Source organism: Octopus sinensis, linkage group LG25, assembly GCF_006345805.1.
Source record: "Octopus sinensis linkage group LG25, ASM634580v1, whole genome shotgun sequence".
Classification (NCBI taxonomy): domain Eukaryota; kingdom Metazoa; phylum Mollusca; class Cephalopoda; order Octopoda; family Octopodidae; genus Octopus; species Octopus sinensis.
In genome coordinates this window covers 7,807,615-7,835,465 of record NC_043021.1, presented here as the reverse complement: position 1 = coordinate 7,835,465, position 27,851 = coordinate 7,807,615, and the positions used below count along the sequence as shown (strand labels likewise).

The following is a 27,851-nucleotide window of genomic DNA, read 5'->3' as shown; positions in this document are numbered from 1 at the left end:
AACTGTCTGTTATAAATGTGTTATAAAGAGATCAGTAAAATAATTACACAAAGTATTGCAGTGGAATTAATGGACTGGCGCAGGAGTGGCTGTGTGGTAAGTAGCTTGCTAACCAACCACATGGTTCCGGGTTCAGTCCCACTGCGTGGCATATTGGGCAAGTGTCTTCTGCTATAGCCCCGGGCCGACCAATGCCTTGTGAGTGGATTTGGTAGATGAAAACTGAAAAGAAGCCTGTCATATATATGTATATATATATATGTATGTGTGTGTTTGTGTGTCTGTGGTTGTCCCCCTAGCATTGCTTGACAACCGATGCTGGTGTGTTTACGTCCCTGTCACTTAGCGGTTTGGCAAAAGAGACCGATAGAATAAGTACTGGGCTTACAAAGAATAAGTCCTGGGGTCGATTTGCTCGACTTAAGCCGGTGCTCCAGCATGGCCGCAGTCAAATGACTGAAACAAGTAAAAGAGTAATCACATCATTGAAATCCTGAAGCTACAAGATAATACATGATTAATTTTTTTTTTTTTAATGTAGATAAATGAGCATTACATTTAATAAATTAATCTGAATGCTAAAGAGTTTAAGACACCGAGGGAGAGCTTGTGATTTTATCTTTCTTATAGTCTGTTTCTAAATCCTGAATGGTTGGTTTTTGCTTTGCCTTTCTCTGGGACCAGTAAATTAAGTGCAAGTACTAAACTTTGTATTTCTTTTCTGCAATATAGTCCTCTACATAGTCACAAAACATCGATATATTTGTACAAGCTGAAAACATGGAGCAGATTATTAGTTACTATTCGGAGCACTTTGGAATCAAGAGCTAACACAGTTTACATCCAGCCTTACTGACTCATAACTATTACATTCTTATGTAGAGATCAATGTAAATGCTGGAGACAGAAAAGAAAAAGCACATATTAACGGTTGCTGACAATTAAAACAACCCTAACTGCTATACCAACTACCAGTTCAAAAATCATCTAAACTCAGTACAATAAATAGACATTAAACTAATTGTTGATGGAGATGATAATCATACTGCTTATGATGACCAAAATGAGTTGCATTTTTCATTTGTTTGTCTGTTTGGCTTGGGGCTTTGTAGTTTTACTTTACACAGCCTCACTGTATTTATAATGATTGACCAATAGGACTACTCGGTTTCTGCAGAGTGTAGAAAGAAGACTATGAATAGATTTTTTTCTCTACTTGTTAGTTGTGAAAGGGGTGCATGTGAATATATTGATGGCTTTGTGTTCTCTGTACTAAATGAATGAAACCTGATTAATTTTTTTCCCTCTTTCTTTCAGTATGTGTATATATATATATATACATATATATATGAGATTTTGTATAAATATACATAAACAGGCATAGGCATTATATATAAATACATACATATATGTATGAATGTGTGTGTATGTATATATATATTTGTATGTGTAAATAGGTATTTATATATAAGTGTAGGAGTGGGTGTATGGTAAGTAGCTTGCTTACAAACCACATGGTTCCAGGTTCAGTCCCACTGCGTGGCACCTTGGGCGAGTGTCTTCTACTATAGTCTCGGGCCGGCCAAAGCCTTGTGAGTGGATTTGGTAGACGCAAACTGAAAGAAGCCCGTCGCATATATGTACATATATGTATATGTATGTGTGTGTGTGTGTATGTTTGTGTGTCTGTGTTTGTCCCTACCAACATCGCTTGACAACCGATGCTGGTGTATTTATGTCCTCGTAACTTAGCGGTTCGGCAAAAAAGCGATAAAATAAGTACTAAGGCTTACAAAGAATAAGTCCTGGGTCTCGATTTGCTCGACTAAAGGCAGTGCTCCAGCATGGCCACAGTCAAATGACTGAAACAAGTAAAAGAGTATGTGTGTGTGTGTGTGTGTAAAAATATATATATATATATATATATATATATATATTTATTTAAGAGGTGTGTGTATGTATTCATTTCACAGTCGGGCACTCTTTTAGTCGCTAACTCTTATCAATTTTTCAAGTAAGGGATCCTTTTTATTCTACAGGTCTTCAACAGTGTAGAGTGGCTGGTCACAATGTCGGAAAGAAGTACCAACATCAGCACCACTTCACTCAAGGAGTGATAAGCATGAAGTGCAAACACTCAAGCGTATTTGTGTACTTATGCACACACATGCACATGCACACACACACACACTCACTTCTAAGCACATTATCTCACCTGTTATAATATACCTATTTAATGTTTATTGTAACTATTGTTCAACTGCAGGTCATCCCTCGTGACACAGTTGTTATTGTGGTTTTTAGCCCTGGGTTAACCTTGGTTAAGTAGACTTACGATCAAAAGCATTCCAGCCATGCTTTTCTTTTTTATATACATTGTCTCGGTTGGTAGGGTGGTGGAATGATTTGAATGAGATTTGGTTGCTATTTCTAGCGGATCAAGTGACCACATAGAGACACTTTTGTTGGTTTGTAGTTAATCAAATGACTCATGACCCACAGAGCTATTGTTCCAGCAATACCATTCAGACAGGCATGTAGTAGTTTGTTGTATGGAGTTCAGGACATGTTGCTTTTTTTCATTGTCCAGTCTGTTTTAATAAGCAACCACCACCATCGCCACCTGCTTGTGACCTGCTGCTTAGCTTCAGGCCAGTCATGACTGAACAGATTTATGATCAAAGGCATTCCATCTGTGACTATCCAGTCTTTTTTATATCTGTGAGATCAGTCACTTGTTCTGTCAAACCAGATTATGCTGTTTTTGAAAAAGGACACTATGCTTTCAATAGTGTAGTTCTCTAGACCCTCTGTCTCATCCTCATCACCAATTAACATCCCTTTTCCATACTTGCAAGGATCAGGCAGAATTTGTTAAGGCAGATTTTCTACGACTGGATGCCCTTCCTATCACCAACCTGCATCTGTTTCCAATCAAGGTAATATTTTCCTATGCCCTGACACATTTTCCATGGAAGACTGGACACAAACAGCATCACTTGTATAACAGTGATACTCATGTACTACCATCACATGATGTAGATAAGGGAACACATACACACACACACACACACGCATGTGACAGACTTCCTTCTACCACATTGTTGGGAAGCGAACTTAAACACTTGACCAACACAGAAATTATAACAACATATTTTACTGTTTTCCTGTATAGACTTTTATTTAGAGGGATGTTCATTGAATCATCATCATCATCATCATCATCATCATCATCATCATCGTTTAACGTCTGCTTTCCATGCTAGCATGGGTTGGACGATTTGTCTAAGGTCTGGCGAACCAGATGGCTGCACCAGACTCCAGTCTGATCTGGCAGAGTTTCTACAGCTGGATGCCCTTCCTAACACCAACCACTCCAAGAATGTAGTGGGTGCTTTTTACGTGACACCGGCACGAGGGCCAGTCAGGCTGTACTGGAAACAGCCATGCTTAAATGGTGCTTTTTATGTGCCACCTGCACAGGAGCCAGTCCGGCGGCCCTGGCAACGACCTCGCTCGAATGACCATGTCAAATCATCATCATCATCGTTTAACATCCGCTCAATGATGATGATTTGACATGGTCATTCAATGAACATCCTTCTAAATAAAAGTCTATACAGAAAAACAGTAAAATATGTTGTTGTTCTATTTTAGCATAGTCTTTTGACTTATGTGTTTACTGAGAGTTTCTTAAAAATTCTTTCCCCAATGCAATTTGTGAAACTTAACTTATCGTGACACATAACAAACATTCGTAAACATAATTTTGACATCATTATGATTATTGTAATCATTGTAATTTTCCATCATTGGCTTGCCCTTGTCATCATAAATTTTCACTGGTTTTCTTCTATTCAGGCCTCTTATCATGTAGTGTTCTTTGGTAAAAAAGTTTCCCGAGCTTGGGTTCCCTTAGCCTGTGTAAAGCCTTTTGAGACAAGTGACAGTCCACCAGCATCTCATGAAAATGTGAGTATAAGAATATAATGGCTGTTTTGTTCTAATATGTTTGTTTTATCAAGCCGAAAATGTCGCTAGAAGCTAGGATCACCAAGCATAGATTGGCATATTTCGGTCATATTATGCGGAGAAAATCCCTGGATAAGGACATCATGCTCGGAATGGTCAGTGGCAAGAGAGGAAGAGGCCGACCAAGAACCCGCTGGCTTGACACCATCAACAGGGATACTGGAATGGGCATAGCCAATCTGGAAGAAGCGGCCCAGGATAGAACTGACTGGAGGACACTGATCCAACGAGTGACCGAGAGTCGACTTCGACTGAGCGGATAGATAGATAGTTTGTTTTATCTTTTATCTTTTACTCATTTCATTCAGTGGGTAAAGTGATGCGTAGGGGAGAGACATGATGATGAGGGGCTAGGGTAATGGTTCCCAAGCTTTTGGGGGCTGCCACTCCCTTGGCACCCAGACCACATTCCTAGCACCCCCACCATTCACCACCACAAACATAGACCACTTCCTGTTGTAAATTCAAAACAACTCAGCTGAGTTACCAGTGCCGGCGGCACGTAAGAGAACCATCTGAACGTGGCCGTTGTCAGCGCCGCCACGACTGGCCTCATGCCGGTGGCACGTAAAAAGCACCATCCGTTCGTGGCCATTGCCAGCCTCACCTGGCCCCCGTACCAGTGGCACATAAAAAGCACCATCCGATCGTGGCCGTTTGCCAGACTCGTCTGGCACCTGTGCCGGTGGCACGTAAAAGGCACCCACTACACTCATGGAGTGGTTGGCGTTAGGAAGGGCATCCAGCCGTAGAAACATTGCCAGATCAAACTGGGCCTGGTACAGCCTTCTGGCTTCCCAGACCCCAGTTGAACCGTCCAACCCATGCCAGCATGGAAAGCGGACGCTAAACGAGGATGATGATGATGATGATGATGATGTATTTCACTAAAAGGACTTCACCTAATTAACCCATTATTTTGTTGCTTTTACATCCATTGCCCCTTTTGGCCACCCCATTACCGCCCACTTTCCTTCAACACCACCCTCAATCTTTCCACTGCCCCTAGGGTGGGGATGGCCTACACCATCACTGGGTTCAGCTACTCAATACACTCAATCACCATTAACACTTTGTCTCCTTTCTTTCCTTCACGCTAATTTCCCACGTTGCTCTACCCATTCTCCTCACTTCTATTTCTGCTTCTAAACTTTCACAATAAATTTCTTCCACTAATCTTGGGAGCTGTCTTTTTTTTTTTTTTTTTTTGTCTCATAAACAGGAATGCTGACAGCAAGGCAACTTCTATAGCGGTGGTGCCACAGAAAAATCTGTGTGTGTGTGTGTGTGTGTGTGTTGAATCCTGTTGAACTACCTTACTCATACCAGCATGGAAAATAGACATAAAATGATGGTGGTGGTGGTGGTGGTGGCGGTGGTGGCGGCGGTGATGCTAATGAGGATGAGTGTGTGTATGTGTGTGTGTGTGTGTAATCATTAAAATAGCATATTAAATAGATAAGCTATAAAGACTCTTGTTATCTATGTTTTTTTTATTTTTTTTTTTTTTATTATTATCTTATGTTTCTGATGACATGCTTCCTGTCAACATTTTCTCTCTGCTAATAACTCCTGCCCCCACCCACCAACCCACCCACACCATTTGTACTCTTAAACTTTTTTTTTTTTCTTCTTTCATTTCATTTCTGGATTTAAGTAAACATTTTTCCTCCACTTCACCCACAGGTTAAATATTCCCTGACTGATCAGAGAACAGAAGCAATAAAATCAGCAAATGAAGCTATGAAGTTTGATCTGAAAGTAAGTTACATAATCAGCACACAAAGAATTAATCATTTCAAGTGAATTTTTTATTTTTTCTGTATTAATATTGGATATTATTTCACATTGATATTGTTAGAATGAAACTGTAGTGTTGCATTTGCAAGACAAGAGTATTTGTAAAAGCAGTTATTCTGACATGGACAGAGGCTGCAAGTAAATATATGAAAATAAATACATATTGGAGTTGCTGTGTGGTAAATAGCTTGCTTACGAACCACATCGTTCAGGTTCAGTCCCACTGCGTGGCACCTTGGGCAAGTGTCTTCTACTATAGCCTCGGGCCGACCAAAGCCTTGTGAGTAGATTTGGTAGATGGAAACTGAAAGAAGCCCGTTGTATATATGTGTGTGTGTGTGTGTGTTTGGGTGTCTGTGTTTGTCTCCCCCCAACATCGCTTGACAACTGATGCTGGTGTGTTTACGTCCCCGTAAATCTGCGGTTCAGCAAAAGAGACCTACAGAATGAGTACTAGGCTTACAAAGAATAAGTCCTGGGGTCAATTTACTCGACTAAAGGCGGTGCTCCAGCATGGCCACAGTCAAATGACTGAAACGAGTAAAAGAGTAAAAGAGAGTAAGAGTAAATAAATATGTGCATTAGTTTCATGTAATACAAGAGAGAGAAAGAGAGATTTGACTGAGTAGAGGGTTGTATATACACAAGGTTTTGGGGTTTTTTTTGTATGATTTGACACCATGATTTTCTGTTTTGTGAAAGTGAATGCATTTGATTAATGTTGACACAGTATATTACTTAATTCTATACAAGCATATATTTCTAGCCTCACTCTATAAATTACAGTTGTAACCCCCTAGAGGGGACAGATGAGTCTGGCAACATAAAGATAGTGATTTTAATCTAGTTGGATCTCAATGAACTATAGTCATGTTTGTTCCCTCAGCTGGACTGTCTGTATATTGGTCTATATCTAAAAAAGGATTATCTTGTGGTGTAGTGTTGATAATTAGCATATGAAAAAATTAACTATCACAACACAGAGCATATGAGGTAATTAATTACATATAACAATATACTGCTAACCTTGCTGTGACCCACTTAGGTCAAATCTGTAATCTGTCAGTTGTCAATGTTGTATTTTCTCTGTAAGAAGAAAACTGTCTTCTTTTTAGGTCAAGGCTAAAAATGATATTCCTATATTGAGTTAATTAATTTATGTTCCCTATGATATGTTGGGCATTTTTTTTTCAGGCTATTAATATTGTTTAATGTGGCTCAGACAAAGGACCAAGTGCAATGCCTCTGATCCTTAAGCACTTTCTTTTTCACGTAGTCTCCAACACTGGCTGCAGAAAATGAGAAAGAAGCTGCACATCAGGGGGTAACTACAGATAAAAGTGCCTTTTACGTGTCACCGACACAGGTGCCTTTTATGTGTCACCAGCACAGGTGCCTTTTGCATGTCACCAGCACAGGTGCCTCTTGTGTGTCATTAACTGTTATAACGTGAATCCTGGTCCACTTGTATGTTGTTGTCGGCACTGTAATATCCTTGTCGCTACTAATATGTTGTGGCGATATTCCGCTTCTTATCTTTGACTCGTCTATTGTGCTATTGCTGATGGTTCTGCAAGACAACGACTTTGAAACGTCTACCTTGACAGTAACTTGAACTTATATATATCACGATACTGACACTTACTCCAACTAAGGACTCTACTACTACTGACCTCTACAACAACTGACTGTCTGATTTTATAGTGGCTGGTTCATACCACTTTGTCACGTGGGAAGGGGAGTACAATTTTCACTACAACGTTAACACAGATGCCTTTCATGTGCACTGGCCATGACTATGATTTCACTTAGCTTGACATGTCTTCTCAAGCACAGCAAATTGCCAAAAGTATCGGCCAGTTGTCATTGTCTCCATGAGACTCAACATCCGAAGACCATATTTCACCACCTCATCCCGCATCTTCCTGGGTCTACCTCTTCTACGAATTCTCTCTGCAGTTAGAGATTGGCTCTTCTTTACACAGCTGTTCTCATCCATACATGTTCATGTTGGGAGACACTGTACTCACTTCAGAAGCATTCTATAATGGATAAGTGGTTCAGTAACTTGAAGCTACTGAGTTGAAGTTTTTCCGTAACTTGACATTCCTATTCAGAATGGCTGGATAGTCACACCCTGCACATCTCACTTTCTACACTTTAAAGGCAGCGAGCTGGCAGAAATGTTAGCACGCTGGGCGAACTGCGTTGCCGTATTTCGTCTGGCATTACGTTCTGAGTTCAAATTCCGCCAAGGTCAACTTTACCTTTCATCCTTTCGGGGTCGATAAATTAAGTACCAGTTACGCACTGGGGTCGATATAACCGACTTAATCCGTTTGTCTGTCCTTGTTTGTCCCCTCTATGTTTAGCCCCTTGTGGGTAGTAAACAAATAACTTTCTACACTTTAAATTTTAAAGGTTTATTTATCTAAGAACCTGATGTAAAGTAAAAGGGAAAAAAAAATTTGTTTGTAATTTAATTATGATTCAATCAATACTCCAGCTCCATCCCCAACAGGCTAAAACTGTAGACATTCTCATAAATTGAAACAGTTGTTTGCCTTTTTAGATTTATTGTTTTTCCTTCTATGTACCGACATACATATACAGCGATTCAATAAGCATGCTGTTTCGTTGACTCCATCTTCACTTAATGGATTCAGCCTATCCCTTTTCCTTGTTGAAAAGGAAAAAAAAAATTTCATGAATATTAAAAAGAGCATAATTCATTTTCCAATGACATCACCAATAGAGAGAGAGAGAAAGAAAGAGAGAGAGAGAGAGAGAGAGAGAGAGAGAGTGTGTGTGTGTGTGAATACATGTTTCTCTTTCAATTAACCTACATTTATGATTCTTATGTGAGAAGAATAAATATATACATTATATAAGAAATATTAATGTAAGAGCAACAAACAGTTTCTGTTGTTATGCATAAGTATTGTGAATTCAATTAAAGCTGTTGTTAGATGGCAGGACAATAAGGACAATGTATTCAAACAACCACCCCCAAGCAGGGCAATTCTCCCGAAATATATACCATATGCACTGCATATTAATTCGAGTTAATGTTTGCAAAACTGTGTTTAACATCACATTTATATATGCTGGTCTGATTGTCGCCTGTATACAAACAGAATCAATTGGTGTAATACGCATCTCCAATTAAATTTCTTATATTTTAATTAACTGATAATTTCTTTTTGGGAAGGTGTCTCTCAGTGCAATTTCTATTCTAAACAGTACAGACTGCAGACTCTTCGGTAATTATTTCTAAAGTGCAACATGTGACAGGCTCACCACCATCTCTATCATCATCATCATCACCATTACCTATTTCTTTACTACCCACAAGGGGCTAAACACAGAGAGGACAAACAAGGACAGACAAACGGATTAAGTCGATTATATCGACCCCAGTGCGTAACTGGTACTTATTTAATCGACCCCCGAAAGGATGAAAGGCAAAGTCGACCTCGGCGGAATTTGAACTCAGAACGTAGCGGCAGACGAAATACTTATTTCTGAACTACCCACAAGGGGCTAAACACAGAGAGGACAGACAAGCAGATTAAGTCGATTATAACGACCCCAGTGCGTAACTGGTACTTATTTAATCGACCCCGAAAGGATGAAAGGCAAAGTCGACCTTGGTGGAATTTGAACTCAGAACGTAGCGGCAGACGAAATACTGCTAAGCATTTCGCCCGGCATGCTAACGTTTCTGCCAGCTCGCCGCACCATTACCACTACCTATTTCTTTATTACCCACAAGGGGCTAAACACAGAGGGGACAAACAAGGACAGTCAAACAGATTAAGTCGATTATAACAACCCCAGTGCATAACTGGTACTTATTTAATCGACCCCGAAAGGATGAAAGGCAAAGTCGACCTCGGCGGAATTTGAACTCAGAACGTAGCGGCAGACGAAATACTGCTAAGCATTTTGCCCGGCATGCTAACGTTTCTGCCAGCTCACCGCACCATTACTACTACCACCATCATCATCATCATTGTCAGTGTTTGATGTCCACTCTTCCATGCCTGCATGGGTCAGGCACAATTCATTGAGGCAGATTTTCTACAGCCAGTTAGTTATCCTTTCTGTCACCAACTCTCGCCTATTTCAAGCGAGGTAATAATCTCCCCATGGCCAGACATGTTTATCTCTCTTTACTCTTTTACTTGTTTCAGTCATTTGACTGCGGCCATGCTGGAGCACCGCCTTTAGTCGAGCAAATCAACCCTGGGACTTATTCTTTGTAAGCCCAGTACTTATTCTATTGGTCTCTTTTGCTGAACCCCTAAGTGACGGGGACATAAACACACCAGCATTTGTTGTCAAGCAATGCTAGGGGGACTAACACAGATACACAAACATATACACACACATACACACACACATATATACATATATACGAGGGGTTTCTTTCAGTTTCCGTCTACCAAATCCACTCACAAAGCATTGGTCGGCCCGAGGTTATAGCAGAAGACACTTGCCCAAGATGCCACGCGGTGGGACTGAACCCGGAACCATGTGGTTGGTAAGCAAGCTACTTACCACACAGCCACTCCTGCGCCTATGGAAGACTGGAAACAAATGACATCACCTGTATGTCGGCGACATTTGTTTACAATCATCATGTGATGTCAAAGCAAGAATACACACAAACACAGACACTTTCTCACTCACACACACATACACATACTCTCACACACATACACATATGGAGTGGCTGTGTGGTAAGTAGCTTGTTTACCAACCACATTGTTCCAGGTTCAGTCCCACTGCATGGCACCTTGGGCAAGTGTCTTCTACTATAGCCTCGGGCGACCAAAGACTTATGAGTGGATTTGGTAGACGGAAACTGAAAGAAGCCCGTCGTATATATATGCGTGTGTGTGTTTGTTCCCCTAGCATTGCTTGACAACCGATGCTGGTGTGTTTATGTCCCTGTTACTTATGTCCCCGTTAGTTCGGCAAAAGAGACCGATAGAATAAGTACTGGGCTTACAAAGAATAAGTCCCAGGGTCGAGTTGCTCGATTAAAGGTGGTGCTCCAGCATGGCCGCAGTCAAATGACTGAAACAAGTAAAAGAGTAAAGAGTATATACACACACACAGATATATGTGACAAGCTTCTTCAAGTTCCCATCTACCGAACCCACCCACAAGGCTTTGGTTAGTTAGGATGGGGAGGGTTTGTTATTGTAGAACTCACTTGCCCAAGGTGCCACCATGAGATTGAACCTGAGACCACATGGTTTGGAAGCAAGCTTCTTAACCACACAACCACCACACCTGTGCCTATGAACATACATATTAGATACAAATTAAAACAGAAATGAAAAGGCAAATGGTTTGGTAAGACTTGACAAGGACATTTAACCCTTTTAGCATTTAAACCAACCTTACCTGGACCAAATATTCTATATGTTTTATGTTCAAACTGACTGGTTCTGTCTTCTCAAACCTACCCTACAATGTCTTTCTAAAACTAAACAATCACATCCTTGAAATCTTAAAGTTACAAGATAATGCAAGATTAATTTGGCCGTGTGATAAGTAGCTTGCTTACCAACCACATAGTCCTGGGTTCAATCCCACTGCATGGCACCTTGGGCAAGTGTCAGCTCCTATAGCCTTGGGCTGACCAAAGCCTTGTGAGTGGATTTGGTATATGGAAACTGAAAGAAGCTTGTCATATATGTATATATACGTATATGTTTGTGTGTCTGTGTTTGTAACCCCCCCCCCACCATCACTTGACACCCAATGTTGGTGTGTTTGCATCCCTGTAACTTAGCGATTCGGTAGAAGAGACTGATAGAATAAGTACTAGGCTTCCGTGCAAGCATGAAGAAGAGGAGGTTAAAATGGTGATGATGATGATGATGATGATGATGATGAGACTTTGTACAGTTGCCATCAACCAGCTACACTCATAAGGTGTACTCTGGAAGTTCAAGTAGAAGACACTTGCCTTTGGTGGTATGCAGCTGGAAGAAACCCAAAACCTTGTGGTTTCAAAGTGAACTTTTTTAACCAGGCAGCCATACCTGAACTTCAATGTCTGTTTAGAAAGAAAGAAAGAAAGATAAATAGATTGTTAGATAGTGGGAGAGAGAGAGAGAGAGAGAGAGAGTGAAAGATGTGAATATTTTGGCAGTTGAGTACTTGTAAAGTATACTGAACTTTACAGATAGAAATTTAAACACTAACAGATGTTGCAGCGAATTATTTGACACTGCTTCCTTCTCTGATAAAGAAAGATGACCTGATTTGTCAGTGGCCATTGTTGTTGTTGTTGTTGCTGTTTCTGCTGCTGTTGTTGTTGTTATTATTATTATTATTATTATTATTATTATTAAGAAGGCAGCAAGCTGACAAAATAGTTAGTACGATGGACAAAATGCTTAGCAGTATTTCACCTGTTGCTACGTTCTGAATTCAAATTCCACCGAGGTCAACTTTGCTTTTTATCTTTTTGGGGTTGATAAAATAAGTACCAGTTGAATACTGGGGGTCGATGTAATCGACTCATTTCCTCCCCGTAATTGCTGCTGCCCTTATGGCAAAATTTGAAACCATTATGATTTATTATTATTATTAAGGCAGTGAGCTGGTAGAATTGTTAGTACACCAGATGAAATGCTTATCGGCATTTCATCTGCCTTTACATTCTGAGTTCAAATTCCACCGAGGTCGACTTTACCTTTCATCCTTTTGGGGGTCAGTGAAATAAATACCATTTGAGTACTGGGGGGATCAATGTAATTAACTTGTCTATTTCATGCCTTGTGCCTATTTATAGAAAAAAAAAATGATTATTTATAATAATAATAATATAATAATAATAATAATTAGCATTAGTGCTAATTATTAGCGATTCGGTAGAAGGAGTGGCTGTGTGGTAAGTAGCTTGTTTTACCAACCACTTGGTTCCGGGTTCAGTCCCACTGCATGACACCTTGGGCAAGTGTCTTCTGTTATAGCCTCGAGCCGACCAAAGCCTTGTGAGTGGATTTGGTAGACGGAAACTGAAAGAAGCCCGTCGTATATATGTATATATATATGCGTGTGTGTGTTTGTGTCTCTGTGTTTGTCCCCCTAGCATTGCTTGATAACTGATGCTGGTGTGTTTATATCCCCGTTACTTAGCAGTTCGGCAAAAGAGACCGATAGAATAAGTACTGGGCTTACAAAAGAATAAATTCCGGGGGTCGAGTTGCTCGATTAAAGGCGGTGCTCCAGCATGGCCGCAGTCAAATGACTGAAACAAGTAAAAGAGTAAAAGAGTATTACTTTTACTAATTGTCAATGTGATTATCATCATCATTGGTTTAGTCTAGTTTAGTGTTTGTTTCTCTAATGTTTATACAAACTTCCATAGTTTGTGCTACTTGATCCACAGATGCTGCTACACTTGTTTTGACTGTACAAAAGTGTGCCAACAACATGTGTTACCATGTTTTGTGCAGGTGAGTGCAGTTGGCATGCTGGGGGTGGGGATTCACATTGCCCACGTCTGCATGTGTGTCTGTGGATATATATATATATGTGTATGTATGTGTGTGTGTGTGTATATATATATAATATATATATATATATATATATATATATATTATATATATATATATATATATATACATATATATATATGCTTTATTTAAAGCAGCAGAAAATTCAACAAAACCTGTTGCTCTGAGTTTCACGTTGCCGTTCGTTGGACAGTTTTTGCTAGAATAGTGTTAAATAGTGTTTTTCTAGCAAAAACTGTCCGACGAACAGCAACGTGAAACTCAGAGTAACAGGTTTTGTTGAATTTTCTGCTGCTTTAAATAAAGCATATTACTCTACCACTGGTATTTGAGTACTCTTTTTTCCACCTTGTTTCACAGTTATGTGTTAACTCCGGTATATATATATATGAATAGATGCATGTATAATAGTATGTATATATATATATATATATATATATATATGTAATACTAATAAAAGGGTTCAGCAAAGATTTGCTTCACCACACACTGAAGTTTAGAAATAGCAGCCAGTATTACTTAAGTTTACCGTGAAATGGTCCTTTTTCAGACCGAATTCTACTTGGTGAAATTATTGATTACTTCTTAATTAATTAATTTTACCCTTTGTTATTATATATATGAATAGATACATATATAATAGTATATAATTTACGTATTTATACACGACAGAGGCGATCTTTGACAGGACATCTTACATGCTAGAAAGGGCAGATAAAGCCCAAACCACAAATAAGAGAATTAAAATAAAAAAAATATTTTTGTAGTTACCCTCAGACTCAAGTTTCTGTATCAATGTGGAAAATAGATTAATTTGCCATCTGTACTTCTTCAGTGATGCATAAGTATATATGTGTGTGTGTGGATACATAGAAAAGGCATAGCTAGAAACTCCATAAGATGTACCTGGTGAAAGTATGGACACATAAGAGGTGCAGCAATATCAAAGGAAGGCTAACTGGGAAGATAGTTTTTGTATGTGGCAGATGCACTGGGTCAATAAACACTGAATATGTGCAGAAAATGGCTTCCGTTACATGCCAGGGGGGAAAATTAGAAATAGTTGATAGCTTCTGTTACCTAGGTGACCAAATCAGTAGCAGGGGTGGATGCTCTGAGAGCATAGCTGCTAGAATAAGAATAGCCTGGGCAAAGTTCAGAGAGCTCCTACTTCTACTGGTAACAAAGGGCCTCTCTCAGAGTGAATGGTAGACTGTTTGATGTTTGTGTGTGAACAGCCATGCTACATGGCAGTGAAACATGGGCTGCGACTGATGAGGACATGCATAAGCTTGCAAGAAATGAAGCTAGTATGCTCCTCTGGATGTGTAATATCAGTGTGCATGCACAACTGAATGTAAGCACCCTGAGAGAAAAGTTGGACATAAGAAGCATCAGATGTGGTGTGCAAGAGAGATGACTGCACTGGTATGGTCATACATTATGGATGTGGACAGCTGTGTGAAAAGTGTCACACTCTGACAGTGGAGGGAACCTGTGGAAGAGGTAGGCCTAGAAAGATCTGGAATGAGGTGGTAAAACACGACCTTCGAATGTTAGGCCCACATGGTCAATGCCAGTGCCGCCTGACTGGTCCCATGCCGGTGGCACATAAAAAGCACCATTCAAGACCTTTGGAGATATGCTGTGCTTGAGAAGACCCGGCAAGCCAAGTGAGACCATAGCCATGGCCTATGCTAGTGTCGCATTACCAGCCCATTTAGAGTATCCTTCAATAATTGGGTAATATGTTGTGTCTGAGAAAACCTGTTGAGTCAAGTGAAATCATTGTCGTGGCTGATGCAGCACCACCTCTCTGGCACCCATGCTGGTGGCATAAAAGGACCATTCAAGTGTGGTTGATGCCAGTGGCACATAAAATGCACCATAAAAGCGTGGTCGATGCCAGTGCCACCTGACTGGCTCCCATGCCAGTGGACACAAAAAGCATCCACTACACTCAGAGTGGTTGAAGTTAGGAAGGGCATCCAGCTGTAGAAACCTTGCCAGATCAGATTGGAGACTGGTGCAGCCTCCTGGCTTGCCAGTCCTCAGTCAAACTGTCCAACCCATGCCAGCATGGTAAGCAGATGATTATGATGATATATATATATTTCTTTACTGCCCACAAGGGGCTAAACATAGAAGGGACGAACAAGGACAGACAAAGGGATTAAGTCGATTACATCGACCCCAGTGCGTAACTGGTACTTAATTTATCGACCCCGAAAGGATGAAAGGCAAAGTCGACCTCGGCGGATTTTGAACCCAGAACACTTAACGGCAGACGAAATACGGCTAAGCATTTCGCCCGGCGTGCTAACGTTTCTGCCAGCTCGCCGCCCTATGATGATATATATATATGTGTTTCATCACAACTGTCCGATGAATAGGAACGGGAAACTCTGAGTAACATTCTCGTGATAATTCTGCAGCTTTAATAAAGGCATGTGTGTGTGTGTGTGTTTATATATATCACCGTGACCGACCAGACCATCAGATGTTGCTACACATCGCTGTTCACAATGCGTTTTGCATTATTTTAGCCTTCAAATGACGCCACCCCGCTGGCTAAGCAAGCAGGCCAACAGAAGAAAGAGTGAGAGAAAGTTGTGGCGAAAGAGTACAGCAGGGATCGCCACCACCCCCTGCCGGAGCCGTGTGGACCTTTAGGTGTTTTCGCTCAATAAGCACTCACAACGCCCGGTCTGGGAATCGAAACCGCGATCCTACAACCGCGAGTCTGCTGCCCTAACCACTGGGCCATTGCGCCTCCGTTTATATATATATATATATATATATATATATAATATATATATATATATATATATATATTATATATATATATATATTATATATATATATATATATATATAGGTATAAACATATATCAGTGTGTGTGTGTGTGTGTGTGTGTGTGTATATATATATATATATATATATATATATATATATATATAGGTATAAACATATATCAGTGTGTGTGTGTGTATATATCCAAAATATGTCTAACCCATGGTTTTTAAACGAGTGATTTTTATGTCATCTGAGAATATTTAACGGAAAATCTACCACTGTAGGCAGGCATAAGTGAATGTGTGTAACTGAATGCTGGTGTGTATATCCTGGTCATGTGTATATAACAAGGGGCAGGATATTGCAGATGCTGCAGTGAGCATATGGCTCCAAATCAGTATTGGTTTATTTCTTCTTTTTCTTTTTTTTTGTCTTTTACAATTGGCTGCTTTTTTCCCCTAATGGAAGCCGCTATATGTGATAAAGCAGAGAGTGAGTGATATATGTAATAAAGCAGACAGGAAACACAGAAACGGATGAGGCAGGAGTTAAAAAGGGAGGAGCATGAGTAGAAAGAATGGCAGTGAGAGAATGGGAAGACATCATCATCATCTTCATCATCAACACTTACTGTCCGTTTTCCATACTGGCATGGGTTGGATAGTTCGACAGAATTCAACTAGCCTGAGGGTGTGCCAACAACATGTGTTCCCATGCTTTGTGTAGGTGAGTGCAGTTGCTGTGCATGGGTGGAGATTTACACTGACCAGAACCATGACTGATTTGGAGCAAACATATCACCTCATTGATGGTCACTTGTCAGTTTGCCAGAACCATCTCTCAAGTTTGTTGAATGTTTACATCAGGGGTGGAGGTTGATGGGCATCCTGCTTCTGCCGTGTCCATCATGTTTGTCCAGCCATTTTTAAACTTCTCAATCCACTCAGAGACACTTCTACACAGTAGAGTGCTGCCCCCATATTGTATTGAAAGCCTGCAATGAATTTCAGCATCTGACACACCTTCAAATGAAGCAAATTGGACATTGATCTCTGTTCTTCCTTGGCGCAAACTGTGAGCAGAGTGACCATGTTTGCTCTGCAACACAAGAAACAAAACTTGGATGATCAAGGTCAAACCTTGTTATGTAACCACAAAAGTACCACATTTTAGTATGCAAAGCACCCACTACACTCACAGAGTGGTTGGCGTTAGGAAGGGCATCCAGCCGTAGAAACACTGCCAGATCAGACTGGGCCTGATGCTACCATGGAAAGCGGATGCTAAATGATGATGATGATGATGATGAAGGCAGTGTGACCAACCTAAAGAAACTTTGATGAAAGTGTGGATTATTTTTGACTTCCCCTAATACTTTACCATTATACTTAGCATCTTATATTAGCACAGAACCTATGCAATGGTGAAAAATCAGAACTCTTTGAGTGAAGATTACTTAGATACAAATGCTACTTTTTCACACTTGAAATGCAATTAACTCACTAGAAACCTGTAATCAATGGTGTCATTTTTCACAAATTGTAATTTAAAATTAAATTGAATACATAACTAAGCAGTGAATTGGCAGAATTGTTAGAACATCATCATCATAATCAATAACGACATCTAATGGCCATTTCCCATGCTGGTATGGGCTGGATGGTCTGACAAGAACTGGCAAGGCCAGGGGCTGCACCAGGTTCCATAGTCAGTTTTGGCTTGGTTTCTACAGCTGGATGCCCTTCCTAACACCAACCACTTTACAGAGTGTACTGGGTGCTTTCTACATAGCACCAACACTCACACTAATGCTTTTTACATGGCACCTTGGTTTTTAGCTCTCGATTCTGTTGTGGTGGGCGGGTTTGGGTCTTCTTGAGTTCAGCCTCCTTTGTAAAGCTCAGCATTTTGAGATCAGCCTTCAATACTTCATCCCACATCTTCCTGGTCTGGTCTCGCTCTTCCATTACTTCCTTCCAGTTTAATTGGGTATAATGCTTATTGCATTTATACTGGCCCTTTGCTTTCTGATTTCAACTTTCACAGAGATCAACTTAGCCTTTCATCCTTCTGGGGCCAAGAAACAATAAAGTACCAGTCTAGAGTGATGGATTGGTGGAAGGTTGCTTACACTAGTCTAGTTATTTGTGTACTAAGTTCAAATATCAGCATGGCCAACATTTGTGGTAGACTTTGTCCCCTTTAACACCATCCCCTGGTCCTTATGCACCTTTAACAGAGGAGTACACTCTGTCGCATGCATTCAGATCAGGTTTCCTCTTTGAGGATAGCTTTCTGCCTTTCTCTCATCAGTTTCATAAACCCTGAAGAAATATACGGACAATGACCTTTCTTCTAATTGAGTGATGAAAAACAACAACTCTAAACAAGGGAGCTTCATGCATCACTCGACTTGCTAGAAAAACAATAAACGTTGCCCTTTCCAAGCCTATGGGCCCGGTTTCCCAGTTTCTGTGGCGTATGTGTTCCCCCCAGCTGGACGGGATGCCAGTCCATTGCAGCATTACTCAAGAAACAGGAAGAGAGGGTGAGAGAAAGTTGTGGCAAAAGAGTACAACGGGTTGCCACCACCCCCTGCCAGAGCCTCGTGGAGCTTTTAGGTGTTTTCACTCAATAAACACACACAATGCCCAGTCTGGGATCCTCTGACCGCATTGCGCCTCCACGACTTGCTAGAAACAGCAGCTAAATCAGCTTCAAATCCCACCTTACCATCTTAAAATAATAGACACATTGAACAATGTAGTCCTAGAAACACTATGTCTGGTAAGAAAATAGGATGATCACAACTGAAATATCTTTGATGATAGGTCTGCTGGAGCAGTGCTAACTCAGGGCTGAACTGCAGCAACTATTACATCAATACAGGATTTGTATCTGTGCAAAAGTACAACTGAACTCTCCTTTAGATCCATCGAATAATTTTCAATTTCCTTTGTTGGAAACATTGCTTAGAATTGCAATTTTCGGGAAAGTATTGAAGATAATAGCAGTAAATATTTTATAACTGTCACAAGGAGCTTTACAGTTTATCTAACAATCCAATTATGACATTTTTAATTTTATAAATCTTACCAACTTTATTGATCCAACAATATCAGCTTTTCAAAGTCTGTTTGTTTCAAACAACAATTGTCTCAGATAACCAGATTTAGTATTTTGCTTAAAAACAAAAACAACAACAACAACAAAAACAACAAACAGTGGAATGTAAACAAGTTAGTCAAGTAGTTTAACCACTTCTTTTCTGTTAATCTCTCACCATTGTGTGTGTATGTTTTTATATCTCTATCTGAAGTTGGTGTATATCTCTTTTTTATACTCTTATCTCTTTTCTCATTATTTTTTTCTTCATTTATGGATTGGTTCGAGATATTATCATGAAGCATAAGGCTGGTAATATAAAGTAAAAGACTGATAATATCTACAGACACAAACCATCAGTATACCATTGAGGTGGGTGGGATGTGTGCATAATATTCCTCCATTCCTTATTCAAGACCAAAATTCAAAATTTATTAACTTCTTCAAATTGCTGATAAAAGTAAGGTAAAGACCCCCTTCGGTCATGAATGACCATGGGATTGCACCTAGAAAGTTACCCTCCTAGACACAAGTCCGGGCAAGGTTGTTTGATGGAAGGCCAGCAGTCGCCCATGCATACCAGCCTCCCCTCTCCACGCCACCAGTGTTATCCAAGGGAAAGACAAAGGGGCCGATACAGCTTGGCACCAGTGACGTCGCAACTCATTTCTACAGCTGAGTGAACTGGAGCAACATGAAATAAAGTGCCTTGCTCGAGAACACAACACGCAGCCCGGTCCGGGATTCGAGCTCACAACCTCACAATCATAAGCTCGACGCTCTAACCACTGAGCCATGAAAAGTAACAAACACATATTTGTTGTCTTATTCCCCCTTTTGATACCAACATGCCTGGGTCTGCTCCTTGTTCTATGACATAAACCCTTTTGATACTGCCACTGGTTGTATGATGCAAACTTCTTTTTTTAAAGCAATCTAATTACTTTGCATTAATTACTTTGCATTAATCGCAATAAGAAAACAAACTGGCAAAAACATAAGAAAATTATGTTTGTGTTAAAATTTGAGATTACATAGACAGTATTTTACGTAGGATATGGGCAGTTCCCATGAGCACTATTTTTTTAATTTCCTGGTATCTGAGCTAGGTATCTCAAGAATCCATCCAGTGGTTCTTGAGATATCTTGTCCACAGTCAAGCAAACAAACACAACTGAAAACAATACCTCCGTCTTAGCAAAGGCAGAGCTAATAATTGTTTCTCTTGTAGGTAGTAAGCAAGAAAATTTGCAGTGAAGAGATTAGTCAGTTGTGCTTGACTGCATTACTTGACTGGTATTTTATTTTATTGATCTTAAAAAAAATGGAAGTCAAAGTTAATGTTGGTGGGATTTGAACTCAGAATGTAAAGAGTTGGAACAAATATTCCTTTCTACTATAAGCACAAGGCCTCGATTTTTGTGGGTAAGGGGACAATCAATCACATCGATCCCAGTACTTGACAGTACTTAGTTTATCAACTCCAAAAAGGGTGAAAGGCAAAGTTGACCTCGTTGGAATTTGAACTCAGAACTTAGTGACTGACAAAATACTGCTAACGATTTTGCCAGCTTGCCACCTTAGTTGGAACAAATATTGCCAAGCATTTTGTGCAAGACTAACAATTTTGCCAACCATCTATCCTTACTATAAATGATTTTGCTTAGCACTCAATGATTCTGCCAATTTAAATAATTATATCCGACATAGGAAGAAGGTCACAGATGTGTAGTGAGAGGGTTGGTTGATTCAATCATTTATTTTATTGACTGACTCCTGGAGAAATGAAAGGGGAAAAATTTTGTTCACCCCTTTACTAATTCTGCTGCCTGGTTATATTCTTTTCTCATTCACCAGCAATGTAAATGTATTGAGAAAGTGAGCCAGTGTTAGAAATAACAGCCAAATCAACCTCAAATCACATCCTAACATCTTTAAAACGGAAGGGGTCATTGCTTAATGTGATCGTAAATACACTAAGTTTGAACAAAAGACAGGCTGGTTGAAAATGGAATATCTTTGATCATAGTTCTGCTGGATCAGATCATAAGCTGACCTAGGGCTAAACATCACTGACAACACTATGAGTTGAAAACAAAAATGGCAGGATGGACAAAACCAAGCAACTGTTTCTGAGAACTCTCTGAAATGACCTACTTTCAGCAGTTTTATCTTTTTTGTCTATAATACTAAATTGATGTAATTATTGTCCTTCCTAAAGGCATTAGCAGCATAAGTGATGGAAAACAGCTTCAATTTATTTCTATTGGAAAGTTTGAATTTTGTGAGTCCAATTAGATTCTCATTTGAAGATAATACAATTTACTTATACCATTAAAACTCTTCAGCAAGGAATAAATCTCTCACAACCTCATTTCATTGCTCTATAAAGATGTAATAATGTATCAAAGTAAGAAATCATTTTCATTTATTTTCAGTTACCATATATACTCATAGTGGAGGCGCAATGGCCCAATGGTTAGGGTAGCGGACTCGCGATCGGAGGAGTGCGGTTTCGAATCCCAGACCGAGCGTTGTGTGTTTATTGAGTGAAAACACCTAAAGCTCCACGAGGCTCCAGCAGGGGGTGGTGGTGACCCCTGTTGTACTCTTTCAACCCAACTTTCTCTCACTTTTCCTTCTTGTTTCTTGGGTAACGCTGCGATGGACTGCCGTCCCATCCAGCTGGGGTTGGGAGAGGCATATATGCCACAGAAACTGGGAAACTGGGCCCATGAGCCTGGATAGACTTGAAAAGGGCGCATAAATAAATAATTATACTCATGTAAAAGTCGAATTCTTTAGACTATTTAAGGTTAAATTTATGGGGTTGACTATCACATGGATACTACTTTTGAGGGGCTGAAATTCAAGCTAGAATCCTAAGTACTGTATCAGCAGCAGAAGCCCAACTGATCTCTAAGTGAATAAAAACAAAAACACAATGAACTACAGTAATATTACCAATTCTATGCATCAAAACACACGTAGGAGTGGCTGTGTGGTAAGTAACTTGCTAACCAACCACATGGTTCCGGGTTCAGTCCCACTGCGTGGCATCTTGGGCAAGTGTCTTCTGCTATGGCCCCGGCCCGACCAAAGCCTTGTGAGTGGATTTGGTAGACGGAAACTGAAAGAAGCCTGTCGTATATATGTATATATATATATATATATGTGTGTGTTTGTGTGTCTGTGTTTGTCCCCCTAGCATTGCTTGACAGCCGATGCTGGTGTGTTTACGTCCCCGTCACTTAGCGGTTCGGCAAAAGAGACCGATAGAATAAGTACTGGGCTTACAAAGAATAAGTCCCGGGGTCGATTTGCTCAACTAAAGGCGGTGCTCCAGCATGGCCGCAGTCAAATAACTGAAACAAGTAAAAGAGTAAAAAGAGAGTAGTAAATAACAAAACCCATAAACAAGACCTCATAGCTCTTATAAATATTTACACTTTCTCTTTTAAAAAGAAGTTACAGGATGTCATGTGCAGTGGTGTTCGCTGTTGTTCACCAATAGTACAGTCAGTGAAACACATTTCTCACCATGTAAAAAGACGAATATATGACGTATGTGTTTATTGTACTTGGAGATGAGGAAAATATAAAGGTTGCATAGGAACCACTGATCTAGCGTTTAATTAGATATTATGTTTTTAGGCTTACCAAAGTCATAGCTTTGTAGGAATTCAGACAGTGGTGTTTGCTAGTGTTCACCAATAGTACTGTCTGTGAAACATGTTTCTCACCATGTAAACAATGAGTGTATGACGCATGTGTTTAGGTATATGTAGGCTTGCAGCATATCCTGTGCATACATTTTAGTAATGGTGATGTAGCACCCATCAACAGATGTGTAGTGCTTGCTATTAAATGGTGTTTTACTACAGCACCTAACATTCCATTATAAGCACCAAGCATTCCACCTATAGAGCTGGCTACAGTAAGGTAGCCACACAATTTTGTAAGAGTGTTATTTCTACATACAGCATGATACTTGACCCACAAGTGTTGTCCTGGTGTTCATGAGATACTAGGGTTGACTTTTATACAGGGGTCTATGGAAAATTCCCACTTTTTGGCCTAAAATTGGGTGTCAACTTTTACATGCGATCCACTATTACTTGAGTATATATTGTATTTCTATATTCATTAGCAGCAGTAACAGTTAAAGTTTCTGCAAGTCCATTGTTTTGCAGTTGCGTGGAGGCACATGGCCTAGTGGTTAGAGCAGCGGACTTGCAGTCGAGGGATCGCGGGTTTGAATCTCAGACCGGACGATGTGTGTGTTTATGAGTGAAACACCTAAGCTCCACGCGGCTCTGGCAGAAGGTAATGGCGAACTTCTGCTGACTCTTTCGCCACAACTTTCTCTCACTCTTTCCTCCTCCATCTTGCAGCTCACCTGTGAGGGACCGGGGTGTTGTCCAGGTGGGGAACCTATATGCCAAGAAACCAGGAAACCGGCCCTTATGCGCTAGGCATGGCTCGAGAAGGAACAAACAACAAGATTGTTTTGCAGTTCAAGTCTCAATTCACCACTGAGAAAACTTCGCTTTTCTCCACTCCTGAGTTTATTTTTGAAGTCAATAATATCTGAGCAAATATAAAACCAATTTAATCATTCAGTAGATATTATATCCATTGTACAGGTTTTTTTTTTCTGTTATTGCTGTTAATTTCTTTCATTATGCTATATCATTTTGTTAGCACTATGCAAATGGTTTTGGCGGGTCTGTGGTTTAATATTGATTGCATTCTTCGCATCCATGATTAATTCTCCAATCCTTTCCATTCTTTTAGATCGATAAATGTTCCTTATATGCATTGCTTGATTTGTTGACATACCATTAATATGATTAAACTGAACATTAACTGTTACAAATGTCCAATATAGTAGCATTTCTTTTTTCTTTTTTTGTCCTACCATATATATTATATTTTTTCCTATTCTTTTCAGACAAGGCTGAAAATATACAGCTTCAGTAAACGTTTTTCTGGTTCCTGGGGTAATTGTGATTGCGAAGGTAAGACTAATTCAATTCTCTTCATTAATTCATTCTTGAAATTGTAACATATCGCTAGATGCAGGCATGACTGTGTGGTTAAGAAACTTGCTTTGCAATCACATGGTTTAAGGTTCAGTCCCACTGCACAGCACCTTGGACAAGTGTCTTCTACCATAGCCCTATGCCAACCAGTGCCTATAGAGGGAAATTGATGGGTGGAAACTACAGCACATTTTCATTTTAATAAAGCTGTAATTTATGAAGTAGTTGCCGTGGATTTGCTCTGTGGTAAATCTCCTGATCTACTATCTTCAGCAAGTAATACAATGTAGTTCAAGCTGAAATTATTTTTAAAATCTAGATTGGAGCCTGGTGCGGCCGTCTGGTTCGCCAGCCCTCAGTCAAAATCATCCAACCCATGCCAGCATGGAAAGCGGATGTTAAACGATGATGATGATGATGGATGAAGACATTTTTCATTTTTTACTTGTTTCACTCATTGATCTGTAGCCATGCTGGGGACAGTGTCTGGACGACAGGTTTAGTTGATTAAATCGACCCCCAGTACTTATATTTAACTCTGGTACTAATTGTATTAGTTACTTTTGCTGAACTACTAAGTTACAGGGATGTAAACAAACCAACAGCAGCTATCAAATGATTTGGTTGGACAAACACCAAAGACACACACACACACATCTATCTACCTACCTATCTGTCTGTCTAGGCACAGATGTGGCTGTGTGGTAAGAAATTTGCTTCCCAATCACATGGTACTGTGTTCAGCCCCACTGCGTGGCATCTTGGGCAAGTGTCTTTTACTATAGCTTCGGGCCAATGAAAGAATTGTGAGTGGATTTGGTAGGAATAAACTGAAAGAAGCCTGTTGTATGTATATATGTATATATATACATATATATATGTGTGTGTATATATGTATATATTTATGTGTTGGCAATGAGTTCAACGAAGAATTCAGGGTACAAGTAGGGGTTCACCAAGGATCGTTTCTCAGAGTGGTTCGTGTTAGGCAGGGCATCCAGCCATAGAAACCATGGGGTCTGGTGTAGCCTTCCAGCTTGCCAGTCCTGGTCAAACTGTCCACTCCATGCCAGCATAGATAACAGATGTTAAATGATGATGATGATGATATATATACACACTCATAGTGTATATATATATCCACACTCATAGTTTCTGTCTACCAAATTCACTCATATAGCATTCGTCAGCCCAGTAGAAGATATTTGCCCAAGGTACTTGAAACCATGCTTCTTATCCACACAGCCATGTCTATTAATAATTAGTTACTTGTTGAGTTTTTTAATCTTTTTTGCTTTCTTTATGTAAAAATTTAATATCACTAAATTTCTATATATTTCAGATTGTGATAAAAATGAAACAATGGATTTATCAGACAGTTGCTGAATTAGTATTTTGTGTTTGTATTTCTGTTTTTTTAGTTAAAACCGTTTATTTTTTTAATGGACATTTCTCATTTTCTTGTCTTTTTATCACCTCCATTTCACTATTCCGTATCTCAACACCGAAATGAATTTCTCATATTTCATAAACTACATTGCATTTGTTTATCTCTGTTTTTCTTTCATTTCATTTATCTTATCTTCCTTTGTCTCCTCCTCTATTTCAACAGACAATATTTCATGTTAATATTTATATGAATATATATTTTTAGTAAAAACAAAAAAAAAAACAAAAATAAACAATAAACACTGGAATCAGTTCTTATGTGTTGAATTTACATTTTCTTTGTTGTAATGTTACACAAATGTGTCCATTTGACTGATTTTGGTAGTTTCAGCAAAGCAGGAGGATGTTTGTATGCCAACAGTTTAATCGATTGAGCCAATGTAAACATTCAAACATCATCATCAACATTTAACATCCATTGTCCATGCTGGCATGGGTTGGACAGTTTGACCAGGGTTGGCAAGCTGAGGTGGCTGCGCCAGACTCCAGTCTGATTTAGCATGGTTTCTATGGATGGATGCCCTTCCTAACACCAACCACTCCAAGAGTTTAACCCTTTAGTGTTTGCATTATTCTGCTAAAATTAATCCTTTTTTATCCACATTGTTTTGAACTAATCATGCATTATCTTGTAGCTCTGAGATTTTGATGAGGTAGCTGTTAATTTTTAAAACGATATTGTAGGGTTGGTGTGAGAGACCAGATCTGGCCAATTTTACCATAGAACAGGTAGAATACTTCTGGCCGGATATGGCCAGTTTAAATGCTAAAGGGTTAAATGGGTACTTTTATGTGCCACCGGCATGGGTGCTTTTATGTGCCACCGGCATGGGTACCAGTTGCATGACACCAGTATCTACCACATCTACAATTTCACTTTGCTTGCTGGGTCTTCTACTCAAGCACAGCATGTGGCCGAAAGTCTCAGTCATTTGTTATTGCCTCCGTGAGGCTCAACACTCAAAAATACTTTTATATGCCACCAGTACAGGTTCTAGTTTCCAAATCTGGCGACATTTCACATGGAATCTTTGGTCCTCCAAAGTCATCTAAGTGTATAAGTCAACCTATCCATTTTGGCTGTAAATTTTAGTCTGAAAAATTTGACTCGCATACTGGAAAATACAGTGATTTATTGCAAAATCCATTATACAGGCTGCAGCAAAAAGATTGCCCTGCTTTCAAAGGTTAATAAAAAACAAACACATGAAGATACAAGAAAAAAAACAACAACTCTTCAACAACAAATGCACAATGCTCTCCACTCCAGGCCATGGTGAGTATTACCTGAAACAGGGGGATAAAATGGCATTTAATGAACTTCATTGAAATACAAAGTTTTTTCATGCATCTTCATGTGTTTGTCTTTTATTAACCTTTGAAATCAGAGCATCCTTTCTGCCTCACCCTGTACTTGCTACAATTATTATACTGTGTAGTGGTGCTCAAGTCTGCTTCAAAACAATGTCTTTTCAGCTTCAATCCCACTACACATTATGTGGGACAGTATTTGCTTTCTATCATAGCCCTTGGGTTCGTAAAGGCAGATGGTTTAGTGGTTAAGGTATTCAGCTCACAGTCGTAAGATCATAAGTTCAATTCCCATGTGGTGTCCCTGAACAAGATACTTTATTTCACCACCTTAGTAATAGGTAAAGTATAAGCAATAGCGAAAATACTTAGGGACAAACCAAACCTAATACAGAAAAGATATAAACAAAGGATACCAAACACAGAATAAGATTACTAATGGGAATTAGCAGTCAACCAGCAAACTAAAATTCTGCCAAACAGACGGAGATGTCTAATAATTCAAGATTATGGATGCCTAACATGTGTCTGGGGTGAATATTTAATCTACAATTAATTGCATTGTCATGGCTTTCTACATCACTGCGTTTGGGTTTTATTTTATATTCTGCGTGGCACGTGACTTGTTGGTTGGGGATATTTGGCTCACAATCATAAGGTTGCTGGTTCGATTCCTGGTGGTGCATTGTGTCTTGGAGCAAGACACGTTATTTCACGTTGCTCCTGTCCACTCAGCTAGCAAAAATGAGTAGCAAGGTGGCAAGCTGCC

At 39.7% G+C, this 27,851-nt stretch overlaps 1 protein-coding gene across 1 annotated transcript in view; it reads left to right on the top strand.

Moving 5' to 3' along the window:
• LOC115224492 (homeobox protein 2-like) overlaps nt 1–25,985 on the top strand; it is a 91,899-nt gene extending 65,914 nt beyond the window's left edge. The window contains exons 7-10 of the mRNA XM_036513392.1: nt 3,862–3,972; nt 5,719–5,793; nt 24,232–24,298; nt 25,665–25,985. Of these exons, the coding sequence (XP_036369285.1) occupies nt 3,862–3,972; nt 5,719–5,793; nt 24,232–24,298; nt 25,665–25,708 (297 nt within the window). The 3' untranslated portion in view covers nt 25,709–25,985. The remainder of the gene's footprint in view (nt 1–3,861; nt 3,973–5,718; nt 5,794–24,231; nt 24,299–25,664) is intronic.
• The last annotated feature ends 1,866 nt before the right edge of the window (nt 25,986–27,851 follow it).